This window comes from Lytechinus variegatus, chromosome 9 (genome assembly GCF_018143015.1).
Source record: "Lytechinus variegatus isolate NC3 chromosome 9, Lvar_3.0, whole genome shotgun sequence".
Lineage (NCBI taxonomy): Eukaryota > Metazoa > Echinodermata > Echinoidea > Temnopleuroida > Toxopneustidae > Lytechinus > Lytechinus variegatus.
The window spans coordinates 31,548,716-31,564,364 of NC_054748.1; the positions used below are offsets into that span (position 1 = coordinate 31,548,716).

A 15,649-nucleotide genomic window follows, 5' to 3' on the forward strand; every position below is an offset into this window, starting at 1 on the left:
TATTAGACAAAGTGCAGTTGTAGACCAAACAGAAATTAGAGCAGATGGGTTTTGGCTATGTGGAATCGGACCATCTGGGGTGTAAACGGAGTCTAACAACTTGAGTCTATATGGCTAGATGAACTCTTAATGGACTAGATCATCTTTGACAGTCAGTGAATTGTAATTAGTAGACGAAATGGAAATTCAACAAGCTGAGCAGGGGGGTGTTTCACAAAGATTTAAGTATGACTTAAGTCGCACTTAAATGCCGACGCGTACATGATATGCAACGCGCGATCGTATTGATAGATACGCAGTAGTGCGCATCCTCATGACACGATCTGACCAATGCGATCAGGCATTTCATACCGTACGCAACTCGATATTTATGTATGACTTAGGTCGCACTTAAATGCCGACGCGTACATGATATGCAAAGCACAATCAGATTGATAGATATGAAGTAGTGCGCATCCTCAGGACACGATCTGACCAATGCGATCAGGCCTTTCATACCGTACGCAACTCGATATTTAAGTTCAACTCTAAGTCATACTTAAATCTTTATGAAACACCCCCAAGGAGACTAAATGTCAACGTGACTAGGTGGATATTAGGCCAAAAGTGGTGTAGACGGTTCAATGACAATTGCTTCACTGTGAAATCCACACACTAATGGAGTGACCGACTTCAACCCTCGATTTAACACTATACCCTATCCTAAACCGAACATAAAACGCTATTGCAACCCTAAATCTATCCCTATATCTCAGATGAAATAAAGCAATTGTCACCGGAGCAAATGTTGTGTCAGCAGTTTAGATCAAGTGCTTTTGACGTGTGACCATCTGAGAAGACGACAATCTGCTATTAGACCATGTGAATATAAAGCAAATAATGTTGCAGAGCTTGTTGGATCAAGTGTAGATGAGGATCTATAGTCCTAGATGATCGTTTATGGTTTCTACGAGGTCGTTCTTCTTCCCTGCTGTTGAAAGCCCATTCTTTTGACAGAACTCCTTCAAGACGGCTACAGTCAATTTGGAAAGCTGTCATGGAGAAAATAATGATACATTTCTCCATTACATCTTGTAACTATACAAGTTCAAAATACATGTCATTACTATGATTTAAATTATCATTTTCATTGGAATTATCAAAATCATCAACATGATTAGTATCACAAATCGCCATTATAGTTGTCATTACTAGCATCATCACCATCCTCTTCATCCTCATTCTCATCATCATCATCACCACCATCACCATTCTCTTTATCATCATCATCATCATCCTCTTCACCATCAACATCATCCTCATCATCATCCTCCACATTATCATCATCTTCATCATCACACCATCATCAATTTCTTTTTTTTCTAATTATGTGACCATCATCAATTTCATCATCAACATTATTGGGATCTTAATTCACCATTATACATGCATATCATCATCATCATACTTTTAAGACAAGATGGATTCCAGGGGGCAGAGAAAGGGGTTTGGGAAAGATGTTTGGGTAGGCGAGAAGATGAGGGATGGAGCAGGGAGAAGATGAGAGGGGAAGAAAGGGATGATGGGGCTGCCTTTAATAACTACTTGATAATGATATTTCATTTTACAAATAACTTGATGTCTAAAATCGACCGCACAACTTACGATTGGTCTGCGACCCTATTTCAGAATCAAATGTAGAATTTGATGCTAATATTGAGACTTGGAATATCTTTCTGTGTAATGTTTGAAATCATCATCAAATACCTATGTTAAAATCTGTGACGATGCTATCATCCTTCTTAGAATAAAGGTAAATTTAATATCTAGTCGTAATGACAGCAGTCGTACGATTGGCTACGATTTGAAACAAATTTGGCCTTTACTCCAAAATAAAGGTTTGCAATCTTTCAAAATGGGTATATTAGTATTCTTTCAATTAATTTTTACCTCAAATAAAATGGTATGTTCCAGTCACATTTTCAGAAAATGAGCAAAGTGCGATTTGTTCCAAAATCAGATCACGAACAGTCGTAAGGTGTGCGATGGCCTTTAAAAATGAACGCCATTCACAAGTCTTTAGCACCACCTGTGATTGGTGGATTGGAGGTACCGTAAGTAACGGTGTATTAACCGCACCTTTTTCTCAGCGGGATAGAAGCAAAAGTCGGGGGTGCGGTTTATACACGGTGACGGGTCTGAGCCAGCCCGCCGTAACCCCTCCCGTACATGTACAATGTCTGCCAGATCACAACACATCGAGTGGCCGGGCGTAGCCGCCCAGGCAATGTCGTTTAGAGAGGTATGAGCCGAGGGTAATGGGAAGCAACTATTATGATCTTAATCAAATATTGTCCATAACAAACGCACCCACCTTCATGACACTAATTTTGACTTTATTCTTGATTCAAAGTAGTGAAGTTCCCTGGCTAATTTAAAAGAGACGCCAAGCATACTCGGTAATATTTTGTCACTGCTGAGCGAGAGTTGAGTGAGCTTAATTATTGCGTTGTAATGTGGTTGTAGTGCGACTTAAGCTGGCGCTATTCAAAGTCCCTTTTCGCGCCAGCTTGTTTTTTCCTTCCTGTTTGCTTTTCATAAGATACCATGTAAACCACGCACGAGAGAGACGGCACGAAGCCGTAAAAAACAACTGGAAAGAATGTCAATTTATTTGTTTCTTGAACCTTCCTGTAATCCCGTATCCAAAATTCATGCTAAGACATCAAATTTCTGAAAGTGATTGTGAGATTGTGATGCAAAAAATGTGAATGTTTCTTCCTCCTACGCTGGGAAAGACACAGATCATAATTTGATAAGATGTACTGGCATGACTGGTACTGTATCGTAGTTTGCAATGTAATGGCAGTGCTGTGTGTGTACACTGTGACTGTGAGGTGAGTGAGTGTGTAAGTTGCCAATATTGTCGGCCGGGGACCGTTCTTTCTTTCTAACATTTGTAGATGAATTGATCAAGAACAGCATATTTCCGCATACCGGTAATCTCTTTGGATACTTTGAAATCTTAAAAACTTAGATTTTGTTTCTTTGTACATGTACCTCAAATATGCATGTAAATGTGAGAATTTTTTTTTTTTTTTTTAGTCCAAAGTTGGGGGTGCGGTTAATACACGGGTGCGGTTAATACACCGTTACTTACGGTATATGGGGATAGGCTGTGAACAAAATGCACATGCTACAATGATCTTGACTGGTTATTTCCCATCAATTGCAATGCTTTGTTTTAAAGGGCACAGATTGGATTTGATTGTTACCTTGCCTTTTCTTGCTTCATCAGCTACATCAATTGTACCACCCGCCGCCTACAGGAAATAAGACAAAGAGAGAGTGAGAGAGTGAGAAAGGGAAGGACGAGAAAGGAAACGGGAAAAGTGAAATGAGAGCGAGATGGATAGCAAGAGAGAAAGATAGAGAAGAGAAGGGAAAAATGAGACAGAAGAGAGAGACGGACAGAAAAAAATTGGAGAAATATAAAACAAAGAATACAAACAGAGAGAGAAAGATACATATGAGAATGAGTTTGAACTTTGATGTAAACTCAATTATGTGGAGCGTTGTGGCCCAGTGGATTAGTCTTCGGACTTTGAAACAGAGGGTCGTGGGTTCGAATCCCAGCCATGGCGCAATTTCCTTCAGCAAGAAATTTATCCACTTTGTGCTGCACTCGACACAGGAGAGGTGAATGGATGTCCGGTAGGAAAAAATTCCTCGAATGCTCGAGCGCCCGATCAAGGTAGCCGTGCTAAAGCAGGGGTAATAATAGCAGGGCCCGCTGGGAGAACAGTTTTCGGAACTGAAGTGGCTACCCTGGGTAAATATGCCGCTATTATTATTATTAATAAAAAAATTGATTATTTGATATCTAGCAGGATAATCACACAAGAAAATACTCAGGACAATATCCATAGAAACCCAAGAACTGAACTTATCTCAGACCTGAAAACGTTGCTCCATACAATTGTATGGCCAGCTTTGACATTGTTGAAAAATCAAGGGTGACCCTAATAACTAAATAAAAAGTCATTCACAAATGCTTGAGCAGTCTGAAACAGGGAGAATATCCACATGCTTCCACTCAATGGGCCCATGCTATAGGACTAATTGGCATACAGCATGTGAAGTGTTTCCTACGCACTCATCTTTTTAGAAGACTGCTTCTGAACATACAAATCTATTCCTGCTGCTTTGATATGTAAAATTACAAATTGGCGGCAGAAGCCAACATTTTTAGGGGGGACGCAGGAAACAAAATTGACAAGCAAGGGAGGGAAAACCAAAATTTGTTGACACGCAAAATATGAATAAAAAAGATCATCAACAAAAAATTTAGGGGGGGGGGAATTGTCCCCCCACCTCAAATTTAGCTGAGGACACGTCCCCCCCCGTCTGCAGCCTATGAACTAACCAAAGAAAACTACTAAAACATATGAAAGAGAAGACCTGTACCTTCTTCCTTGCAGCTGGTTTGGCTGTTGGATCGTACCCTTCCGGAAAGACAGACTCCATGAATTCTCTAATGGCCGGCCCCGCCCTCTTCTCTATCATCTCGTTGTTGGGTGCCGTGTGATCTACCATTTCATCAGCTGTGTCCCTGTCCAGTGCGAGAGCCTCTAGGTTTCTGTAGTGTGTCTGGAGCACGGGATTCTCAAAGTTCTCCGAGGAAAACTTGAACTGTAGGCTCTTGACGACCTTCTTGGCCTTGTCGATTTGGTCCGGCGTCGCTGGGGGATTTAAAGAGATGTGGGGAGTGTTAAAGATAAATGAAAGTAGTTGCAGTAAACACTGATTTCACAAGAAAATGTGTGAAACCAAGCTTAATTGTCACTATATCATCGAGGATCTAGATCTGGTACAGTTACATAAACTGAACTTTGTAAAATCTTGAAATCTACGCTCACAATGTTCACACTGGGGATCACCAACACAGATAAGCGCACGTGGGACAGTGTATTATTATTGCTTTGAATGTCGGCCCGACGCTTGACTCGAATCCTGTGCTTATTTGATAATTTTGTCAGCAATTACACAATTTATTACAGAAACCTTTGGCACATATTTATTATCTATACAAACAGACACTTTGGTGGTCATTTCATTGGATTCTGTACGAATTCATTTTGAAATCGTTACCACAACTGGAATTTATCTTTAAAGTAAAAAGGCCCAGGTGAAGACCAAGTGGCAATTTCACCTCTTACCTCTAGGGTTAGTGGGATGTTCTAGTGTTCTGATGTCATCTGAGAAAGGCAAGAAGATGAGATGAAATCCAGGAGGGGCAATCTGAACCGAGTACTCGTCAAGCTCCTCTTTCTGTGATAAATATGTAGGAATAGAACAATAATTGTTATTTGGACTTCTTTCGACTATCTCCATACCCGACAACACAATTTTTATTTGTTTATTTCATTTCATTTCCAGAAATGCAATAGTGACACTCCAACCAGTGTGTTGGCTCAGTTGGTAGAGCGTCCGCCTCACAAGCGGGAGAAGATGGGAGTTGCTGCTACCCTGTTTGGAGTTCAACGATTAAAGGGATAGAGCCTTGTCGATCTGGCGCTGCACAGTGGCTGCCAGGCCCACGATCAATTGGGCAAAGCAAATTTTCAGAGTATTTCATTTCATGTCTATTTCCAACAATAAAATATGGATTTTCATTTTCATAACAATAGCAAATATCTGTACATTGATACTAATCATCAATACATAATGATTTGATAATGAATTTGTAAAACAATAAGACAAAAGTGCTAGGGGAACAAGAAGTTACAGTTATGAACATCTTTAACTTCCCAATCGTAATAGCAGGCTATTCTTCATATGATATTGATAATATACAGTAGGGTATTAATGCACAAATCCACCTTGATAGGTGCCGAAAGCTCTCCTGTATTACCCCAGCTAATCTCGTCTACCAATCCCAAAGCTCAGTTTTTCAAGGATTTTTTTTCCCTTTCAGCACAATCAACCTTACCGGTGTTGCGTGCAGCAAATTGTGTATCAAGTTTTTGCTGAAAGAAATTACACCATGGCTGGGATTCAAACCCATGACCTTCAGTTTTAAAGCCAACAGTCAGAACCACCAGGCCACAGTGCTTTTATGTACACGTATATCTACTAGACTTACCTGAGGCAAGAGGGCGACAAACTTCGGAGATGTGTTCTTGCGCGGAATGTAACGACAGATGGCAACCACGTCTCGCGCCGAACATCTTTGCAGGAGGGCATTGAAGACTGTGTTGCTGCCCGACACCGAACTCTCGTCGGGGAATAGGAACTGGGCTGGTCTGACGTGGAAGTATTTCTTCAGGGCTGACCTTGGTTTAAAACCCATCAGCAATAGCCCTACGAAAGGAACAACACAACATGCATAAAGTGCTGGATAATAATAATGTGTTCATTTATATAGTGCTCTTACAATATATCATTGTTTCACAGCGCTTCACACAATGATGGAATAAAAAATTATAATAATACATGTAAAGATTATTTAGTAAAAAGCATAGTCTTGAGATATTTCTTTACATATTTTGAAAGAAGGAGAAAGTTGCATATATCTTGGAAGGTCATTCCAGAATCTTGGGGCACATGTCTGAAAAGCATTGTTAACAGCTTTGAGTAGAGTAATGTCTGTTCTGGAGCAAAGCCCGGGACGTTCTGACTGATGAAGGCGGATGAGAGTCCATGTAGTGTGGAGATTTATCATGGATGATCTTAAAAACTTGGTCATAATCTTGAAGACAATACATTGCTTCAATGGAAGCCAATGCAACTCTCTTAACAGAGGAGTAATATTTCGCTTCCTAAGAGTTAAAAATAATGAGATATTCAATACCATAATAAGCAGTTTTGTGATGTCTTTCCAGAATCAAAATTTTCTCTTATATCCGTGCTATTTTTTATTAAAATCAGCATCCTAAAAGACTCGTGTATACCAAATGATAGTGCCACGTGTCATGTGAAACTCAAGAAAACAACTTCTGTCAGCACATCATAGTTTTGGTCATTAGTATGCAACAATATTTTTTTCTTTTTGATAAAATACTTACATCCAACCCCCTACATGTGGAACCTTCTTGAATTATTCACCTCTGTTTTACAGTTGGCATAAAAATTGAAATTGAAATGGTTTATTAAGAAAACTTCATTGCAGCCGAAGGCTGAATTGCAAAATTCTGTACAAGGTAAAAAACAAAATATATACAATAACAATGACTATAACAAAATGACATGTAAAAGTTATACAATATATGTTATATGTTGAAATTTCAGAAAGGAGTAGAATAATTTAATACATGGGATAGCAGTAGTCTTGGATAGTTGTAACCACAGTATTTCTCAATTTAGCATGACATGAGTAGTTCATGAACTCAATTAAGAATAGAGTAAAATGTCAGATAAATACAAGAAGATTATATTATGGGATTGCACACTACAAACCTGGATCGTAAAATTTCTTCACTTCAGCAACCTCATCCTTCTCAAAGATGATGTTTTTCCCTCCATACGTCTGATACTTCTTGATGTCCGATGGCATAAGAAGCTCTCCAGTATCCTTTTAAGATAAACAAAAATTAACATTATTATTGTTATTTTTTTGAATCTGGCAAAAATTAACAAACATAAAGCTATAAGATTAGGAGGCTCACATGAATGTTGAGAAAGAAAGAAAATTTAATGAAAAACTTAAACCTCAAATCTTAAAATAATGTAAATGTGAGTCACGGAGTTCCCAGCATGTAAAGAAATAAAATTCCCTGGTGATGTCTCAAAATTTCATGACAAACATTTCAATTTCTTTTACATTTTCACATCTTTTCTACAATTTGTTGTCTTCATATGCAACAAGTTTCTTACCGACTTTTTTCGATTTTGGTGCCGATCAACGTTCCGTGAATTTTTCCCGATTTGAGGCATTTTTATCAAATTCTGTGACTGGAAAGAGAGTAAAATAATTTTCCTGGGAAATCAGGAGTATGTGCACCAGGTGGCCGTTTCATAAAGCTGTTCTGTAGTTAAGACTTAACGAATGACAGGTGATCCTGTCTTGTGGTGGCGCATGTGCACCAAAATGTTATTTGGTGTTGACTGAGCTCTTAACCCTTAATGTGCATAAATTAAAATAAATGTGCATTCACATATCTGTCATATCTGTGAATCCACTGGAGTGCTGCAAACACATTTCCGTGCAATAGTGATACAGCTATTTTTATGCCTATTGTATTTTGGAGTGCATTGCATGCATGAGTGATTCTATTGTTCAGCTTATGGTCAAAAGGTTTATCTCAGAAGTGATTCCCTTTTTTATAAATAAAACAATTGCATATAGACTCTTTGAAAAAAAATGGCACTCGCTGATTACCATTGGCGGCGGAAGCCAAAAAATTTAGGGGGTGTCCATCTCAAATTTTGGGATGGACACAGGTAAAAAAATTGGACAAGCGCCCCCAAAAGAGGTTATCAACCTAACTTTTAGGAGTGGCTAACCAAAATTTTTTGACAAGCAAAAAAAAAAAAAACACACACAAAAAACTAAATTTTAGGGGGGGGGGGACAACACAGGGGGGGTTTCAGAGGGGTTCACATAACTTTAGGGGGGGATGCTGGAAAAATAATTTACAAGCAAAGAAAGAAAGAAAAAAAAAGGTTATAAAAAATAATTCAGGGGGGGAACATCTCCCCCACCTAAAAATTTAGGGGGGACACGTCCCCCCCCCCCCCGCTTCCGCCGCCTATGCTGATTACAGTGAATGACGTTAAGAGTTAAGAAATGATCCCCAGTCTTTTGTAAAGTTGCCTGTAACTTCTGAATAGCTTCAGGAAACGCCCATGTGCGGAGCCCAATAACGCAAAGGTTGGTGATTGACGCGCTGTCTTTAAGACTGTACAATAGCAAAATATTAAAGGGGAAGTTCACCCTGACAAAAAGTTTATTGTAAAAATAGCAGAAAAATTAAGGAAAAATATTGCCGAAGGTTTGGGAAAAAATCATCATATAATTAAAAAGTTATTAGAATTTTAATTATTTGATTTGTGACGTCGTATGCGAGCAGCATTCCTACATAGCGAACGGTAAAAAATCAATGAAATGTCATTTTCTCAGAAAATTGAAAATGGTTTTCACTGTAACTTTTGTATATCAATAGACAAATCGTTTCACACCCGATCATGAAAAGAAAACAAAATTAAGTCATCAGGAACCATACAAAATTTGAAATTATGCATTTTATATTACATAACACATGGGACAGCTGCTCGTTTATGACGTCACAAATCCAAAACTTTGAACTCTTAATAACTTTCTTACTCTTTAACGGATTTTCCTCTAACCAATTTTTTTTACTATTTTTTCTGCTATTTTTACAAGAAAGTTTTCTTCAGGGTGAACTTCCCCTTTAATGTGTATCTAGATTGTGCTTCCAACACCAACATTTGACAGTACAGTTAAAATCAACCGATGAGAAGGATTCATCCTTCGTATTGTGTGTCTCACCTCACAGTACATCTTGGACTTTCCCTTGAGAGCTTCGTTGGTCTGCCGATGTAACTTGATAGGATACGGTCTGTTTTGCTGTCTTACGAGGTTGTAACTTCAGATATAAGAACAAAGACAATGCCAATGATATTATTTCTTTTATTTCTCTTTGGGGCATGGAAGAAATATAACAGGTTATAACAATGGCAATAATTGGCATAATAAAAATACAACCAAAATGTAAAAAAAAATCAATCATAATAATAAATATATGTACAATATAAGAGCAATAACTGGCAGAAATTGAGCCATCCACCCCTGAGAGTAGCAAAAGCTATAATACTGTATTTTATTCTCCTCGATCCGGACACTGGAACAAAGACACACACCCCTCTGAGCACATGAGGGCGCAATCCAACAAAATCAGAAATCATGCCCTAATACAACACTGTAATCAATACAGACGACTACATTAAAGATGACATTAAAATTTGGACGTAATTAATTTACAAAACCTTGACAGATTTTTCAAGTCTTTCGTATTTCTCATATTAAACAAATTGTGCCTTTTAAGCACATTTGGTCTGACAAGAACATATCCTCTAATTAAAGCTTTCCTTTCACTTACAAGGGCAGGGCTAAGGGGGTCTTAGCCCCACCAATATCTCGGGGTTAAGCTTAGCCCACTTCATTTTCACACGTGTTAGTAAAGTGGGCTAGCACGGTAAATATTACAGTACTATCTGGCCCTGCAAAAAAGCAGGGTTAGCCGGCTTATTGTGGTGCTAGCACCACAATTGCGGTGCTAAAAGATGCAGTGTGAAAAGAAAAAGTGCATAGCAAAAGTGGGGCTAAGCATTAGCCAATCACAGAAGTCAAAATTGCATAGTAATCGCGCTCTGTATGGTAAAATCATCAATATTTATGAGCTGTGTGATTGCCCGGATTTAAGCGTTAACCCCAGCTAAGCAAATAGTATGGGGTTAAGAAAGACAGTGTGAATCGAAAGATAGTATGGGGTTAAGGAAAGTCCGGGGTTAAGGATAGTATGGGGTTAAGGAAATGCAGTGTGAAAAGCATAAAAGTGAAACTCATCACCTGGCCCACGTGAGTCACATAACGTACAAGATTGCTGACCCAAAATTTGGCAGGTAACAACAATTAGCAACAGGCAATCTACGATTTCCCACAACCATATTAACAGAGTTCAATCCTTTCTGCAAAATCTTATTTCACGAAATAGTTGTCAAAACCAAAATCTTGTTTGAATATCCTATAATTCATGCATAAATGGCTTCTATTAATTTCAGCATTCCACTCCTGTTTTGCAATATCATCTTATCTGAGACTCAGAGTTGACTTAACCCACTTAACATCAAGAACCATATCTTCAACAGTTCCAGGTTAGACATCCCACATTTATTCAAAATGTCTTTCACTTTTACTATCCATGATGACTTATAAACTAAGGTCCCTATCATGAAGTTGACGCAAAAGCCTATAAATCATACTAGACAATTTAGATTTCCCATTTATTTTGACGAATCCTAGTCCCAAAATTTATATGCTTTTCAATGATATAATGCAGACTGACCCTTTCCAATGCACCATATGCCATACAATTCGCAGACCCTCGACCAATAGGCACCATTTACATACATCTATTGCCTAGTAGATTGTTACTATGAAAACGCTGTTAACTAATATCCTTTATATTTTCGTTTCATTTTCAATATTCTGATTCGCATATTTGTCTTGACAAAATTTCAAATATTTTTTTTTCTAAATTTGTAATTATTCATATATCCACTGTTGTTAACCTTATTTTTGTTATGTTCTATTTTCCAGATATGTTGAAAATTAAAGACTGAAAGCAAGCTTCTTGACTTTGCCAGTAAATCAAAACATTACTTACATGCCCACACCTAGCTCCAGTCCTTTTCCAAGGGAGAACGGAATCCTTCCCATGGTCCTTTTCTTGTGGTCTTTCGCCCGTACCCTCGCGAGGAGCTGATCGAACTTCTCTGAAGCATCTGGGATGATGCCCTCTTCATCCTCACCTGTATGAACAATGTCCTGAAAAGAAAATCATTATTACTATTATAAACAAGAGTTCCAAGCATCTCAAGAAAGCAGGGGATCGTTTCATGTAGAGGTGTTGTGGCTCAGTGGAAAAGTCTTCAGACTTTGAACCACAAGGTCTGGGGTTCATATCCCATCGCAGCACTAGCGTCCTTTGGCAAGGCGTTTATCTACATTTGCCACTCTTGACCCAGGTGAAGTAAATGGGTACCAAGAAGGAAGGAATTCCTTGAATGCTCAATGCGCCCGATCAGGGTAGCCATGCTAAAGCTGGGGTAATAGCATGCAGTGCTTAGAAACATTTGTGTTAAGCGCTATGTAAATGTTGCATATCATTAAGTAGTTATCAGCATTGACAAGTTGTCTTTCTCCGACATTTACCATAGTAACAGTCAGAGACAAGTGCCTCTCAGCCAATCAAAACCAAGGATTTCACTGAAATTGTAAGCACTGACAACTTAATTAGTGCTGACAACTTTTGTGAAAGCCCCCCCCCCCCGAAATACCTGATTTGCTACTGATTTTCAACTGATCAAGTCTCAAAATTCCATGATATTATATGGTCAAGTCATTTCCAGTTACACATGTTTTCTATGTTGTTGCAGGGAACCATGTCGAGGGGAGGGTAGGGTAAGGTAGGGTAGGGTAGGGAATAGTGTTTAATCAAGGTTGAATTTAGTGATTTGATAAGCATGTGTGGTTTACAACGGAGCAATTGACAAAAGAGCAAATGTCAAGAATCTATCTTATCACCCCCTCCCTGTATTTCTCTCTCTCTCTCTCCCCCTCATTATAGTGTACCTGATAGAACTCTGAGAAGCCAAACTTTGTGTCTGGCTGCGTCATGTGCATGAGCTCAATCTCGATACCAATGTCGTAAAGATCTTTCGCCTTCTGCTTGGCCTGTCTTTGGAATGCTACATTGCCCTTGTGTGGGTCGTCGTTGTCGGTGAAGAGAAGAACCCGCTTGTACCCCACCTTCTGTGGACTGTTAAATCAGAAATATTTATTTACATTTACTTTATTTCGATTTCCTGTCATAGAGTAAATCGCCCTAGCACCAGGGGGCCATTGCATAAAGCCATTTGCAAGTTAAGAACGACTGGCGATCCTTTCTTGTGGTAAATCATATTCACCATTACATGTTGATTGGTGATTATTTTGCACGTATATGTAAGAAAGGTTCACCGGTCACTCTCAACTTATGAACAGCTTTATGAAATACCCATAAAAGCTGATTTTTAAAAGGTCCTCATAATGATATAAAGATTTTGTTTACCAATGAAAGAATTAAAAATAAAACTTTCGACAAGTTTTTTGCATTCTATAATGTTTATTATCATCAGTATGAAATGTTTTCCCTACTGATGCAGGGTAATATAAGAGCACCTTCAACACTTCTAGGTAGTCATATGTGCGATATAATAATTTATACTAACTATTTATAGAGTCATCATGAGAGGATTAGAATGCCATACCTTTGTGAAAACATGTTAGAACAGGTCCAGAGAGCATCGCTGAGGCTATACCCAGACTCAAATCCATATTTGTTGGCAAAGTCATTGTTCCCCTCTACGATGAGGTAAGAGGAAAAATATGTGCATATAACAGTTTTGTGAAAGCAAAATGGTTATTAGCATTTCGTACCTATGTGATTCTCCTCTATTAGCAGAGCTACCAAGTCTCACGCATTATGCGTGAGACTCAAGCATTTTGGACTCTTGTTCATCCCCTCAAATCTCTGTCCCACGCAACTATCACAGCATACCCCCATATACATTGTACACAATGTCTGTGATTTCCTACCTTAAAAGAAAATGAATAGATAGATAATACACAAGCCAATAAATCAAGAAATTCATCAAAAAGTTGCCAATTTGCATTTAAAAACAATGATTTGGTTGTTCATTTGCGTTGCCAATTTAGATTATATAATGATTGACTTCTTGATTGATTTGAATTTACCTGAGAGGAAAGATTCCAATTCCAGGATTCTGCTGGCACTGGGCTGGTCAAGATCCTAAATTTACACACAGAATAGAATGATTTGAAAAATGTAAAATAAATCCAACACAGGACATGACTAATTGGATAAATGACAGAAAGACAGTAGAAAAGATTTACAATTACTTTTTCTTACTGATCATTTATGTATTTGTGTATCCCCCGTTTTTTGTTTACTTTTTCGTTTGCACTTTTATTTATTCCTCTATATTTCTTGTTGTATTTTTATTTTTGGGACTCTCACTACATATTCTTTGGATCCTTTAACCAACAAGCTCTGAAGATTAAGGAGAGTTTCATAAAAAGTTTTCAATAATTTCATAATTGGCTCTAAGCTAATAAGATGCAATGATTTAAGTAGCTTTTCACAAATAAAAATAATCAGTGAAACCAAACAACAACTATGGCGTGATGCTCAACCCCCTATCCTCCCCCCCAAAAAAAATGGATCTCATAATTTGACATTTATGTGACAATTACAATTTGGTCTACCAGTAATCAGGGGTTGGTATGCGTTTCACTGATGTTGACTGTCAAAATATCAAGTGTGTTTTGCCCAGACTTTTTTTTTCCTAAAGAGAGTGATTCAACAATACCCATACTGGTAATGGTCAAGTCCAAATAAGACTCCATCTCAGTCTATTCTAACCCTACAGTACATTATGGAAATAAAAGTCAGGGCCTGTTGCATAAAAGTTTCTTTTTGCCATGCAATTGTAACTTGCATGAAATCCTTGATTATGATTAGCTGTTGATCATTGGATGGCAAAATTTCCATAATAACTTTTGTGCAACGGGGCCCTGGAAATGTCTGTCAACCTAGGATGATACGCACATCATGAATAGGAAAAAAATGTCCATGCAGAACCAATCAGGCCCTACTCTCTTAAATACAAGTTTGATCGATACCTGAAGAACATAAATGTGCTTGAAGCTTCCGCTGTTCTTGTCCTTTTCGGTCCCGAAGAAGACCACACCGACCAGATCCTTCTCACTGCTGATAATCTTGTTGCTCAGTACAGTCTTGGCGCACTGAGGAATGAAAAATATACATGTAGTGTGAATGGGGCGATATGTTTGGCAATCTGACAGTGGATACTCAGGTGCTTTGGGACTTGGTTCTGATTCACTTGGTCTAAATGCAATTGACCTCCTCAGATATTCTAACACCACCAGGGATGAACCCATCTGGTCTACAATCAAGTTGGGCTTATTGCTGTTTGGGTTAATACCCTCTGGCTAGTATTCTGAATTTAGGTTTAACTTAGACCATGATCTTAAAGATAAATTCCAGTTTTGGTAACGATCTCAAAATGACTTTTTACAGAATCCAATATAATGACCACCCAAGTGTCCGTTTGTATGAATAAAAAATATGTGCCAAAGGATTCTGGAAGAAATTGCTGAGAAATAAGCAAAATAAGCGCGGATTCGGTCACTTCCGTCGGGTCTTTATTCCAGCAACATTAATACACTGTCCCACGTGTGCCTATCTGTGTTGGTGATCTTCAGTGTGAACATTTTTCAGCGTAGATTTCATGATTTCACAAAGTTCAGTTTATGAAACTGTACCAGATCTAGATCCTCGATGATATACTGACAATTAAGCCTTGTTTTACAGACTTTCTCATGACTGCAACTACTGGAATTTCTCTTTAAGTCTGTGCTAAAATACTGGGAGACAAAAATTCTAACATTATATTTATATTGTATATTTCTTATGTTTACTAGTTTGTTTCCTATTGCTTTCATAATGATGAAAAATACTTCAGTGATATCATTCCCAGACAATTTGGGTGTCACATGAGTTAATAAATTGGATCCCTGTCAGGGATTTGTGCCCCAATTGGCTCTCCATAGTTAAACCACAACTTTAAACCAGGGTTTAATTTAAACCAGAGTTCAGAATATGGGCCTCTTAGTCTAAATGCCATTTAGGCTAATGTCAGGAGGTTCTAAATTCCAATTCATCTCATCATTATGTGCTTTGTCAAAGAAAACTTTGTTCACAAACTGTTCGTAGAAAAAGCGATTTTAGACCAAGTGTATATTAGACGACTGGGTACAGGCTAATTGGAAATTAGTCATAAA

The 15,649-nt window shown here is 38.2% G+C and overlaps 1 protein-coding gene across 1 annotated transcript; it reads right to left on the minus strand.

Moving 5' to 3' along the window:
• Nucleotides 1-356: 356 nt before the first annotated feature.
• Nucleotides 357-14,770, minus strand: LOC121421755 (X-ray repair cross-complementing protein 6-like). Its single transcript, XM_041616554.1, has 12 exons — nucleotides 14,468-14,770; nucleotides 13,520-13,574; nucleotides 13,033-13,126; nucleotides 12,356-12,542; nucleotides 11,388-11,548; nucleotides 9,491-9,587; nucleotides 7,438-7,552; nucleotides 6,125-6,342; nucleotides 5,199-5,310; nucleotides 4,447-4,721; nucleotides 3,255-3,302; nucleotides 357-1,031 (listed from the first exon to the last, which is right to left on the minus strand). Exons 1-12 carry the CDS (start codon nucleotides 14,744-14,746, stop codon nucleotides 918-920), a joined length of 1,755 nt encoding a protein of 584 aa, XP_041472488.1. The 5' UTR covers nucleotides 14,747-14,770; the 3' UTR covers nucleotides 357-917.
• Nucleotides 14,771-15,649: the final 879 nt, after the last annotated feature.

Bases quoted from the DNA above. Each gene is read 5' to 3' on its own strand.
- LOC121421755 (XM_041616554.1), bottom strand. From the start codon at position 14,746: ATGGGTTCATCCCTGGTGGTGTTAGAATATCTGAGGAGGTCAATTGCA. The intron at 13,127-13,519 runs GTAAATTCAAAT...ACCTCATCGTAG, and splicing joins ATTGGAATCTTTCCTCTCAG to AGGGGAACAATGACTTTGCC. The intron at 3,303-4,446 runs GTACAGGTCTTC...TATTTCCTGTAG, and splicing joins AACCAGCTGCAAGGAAGAAG to GCGGCGGGTGGTACAATTGA.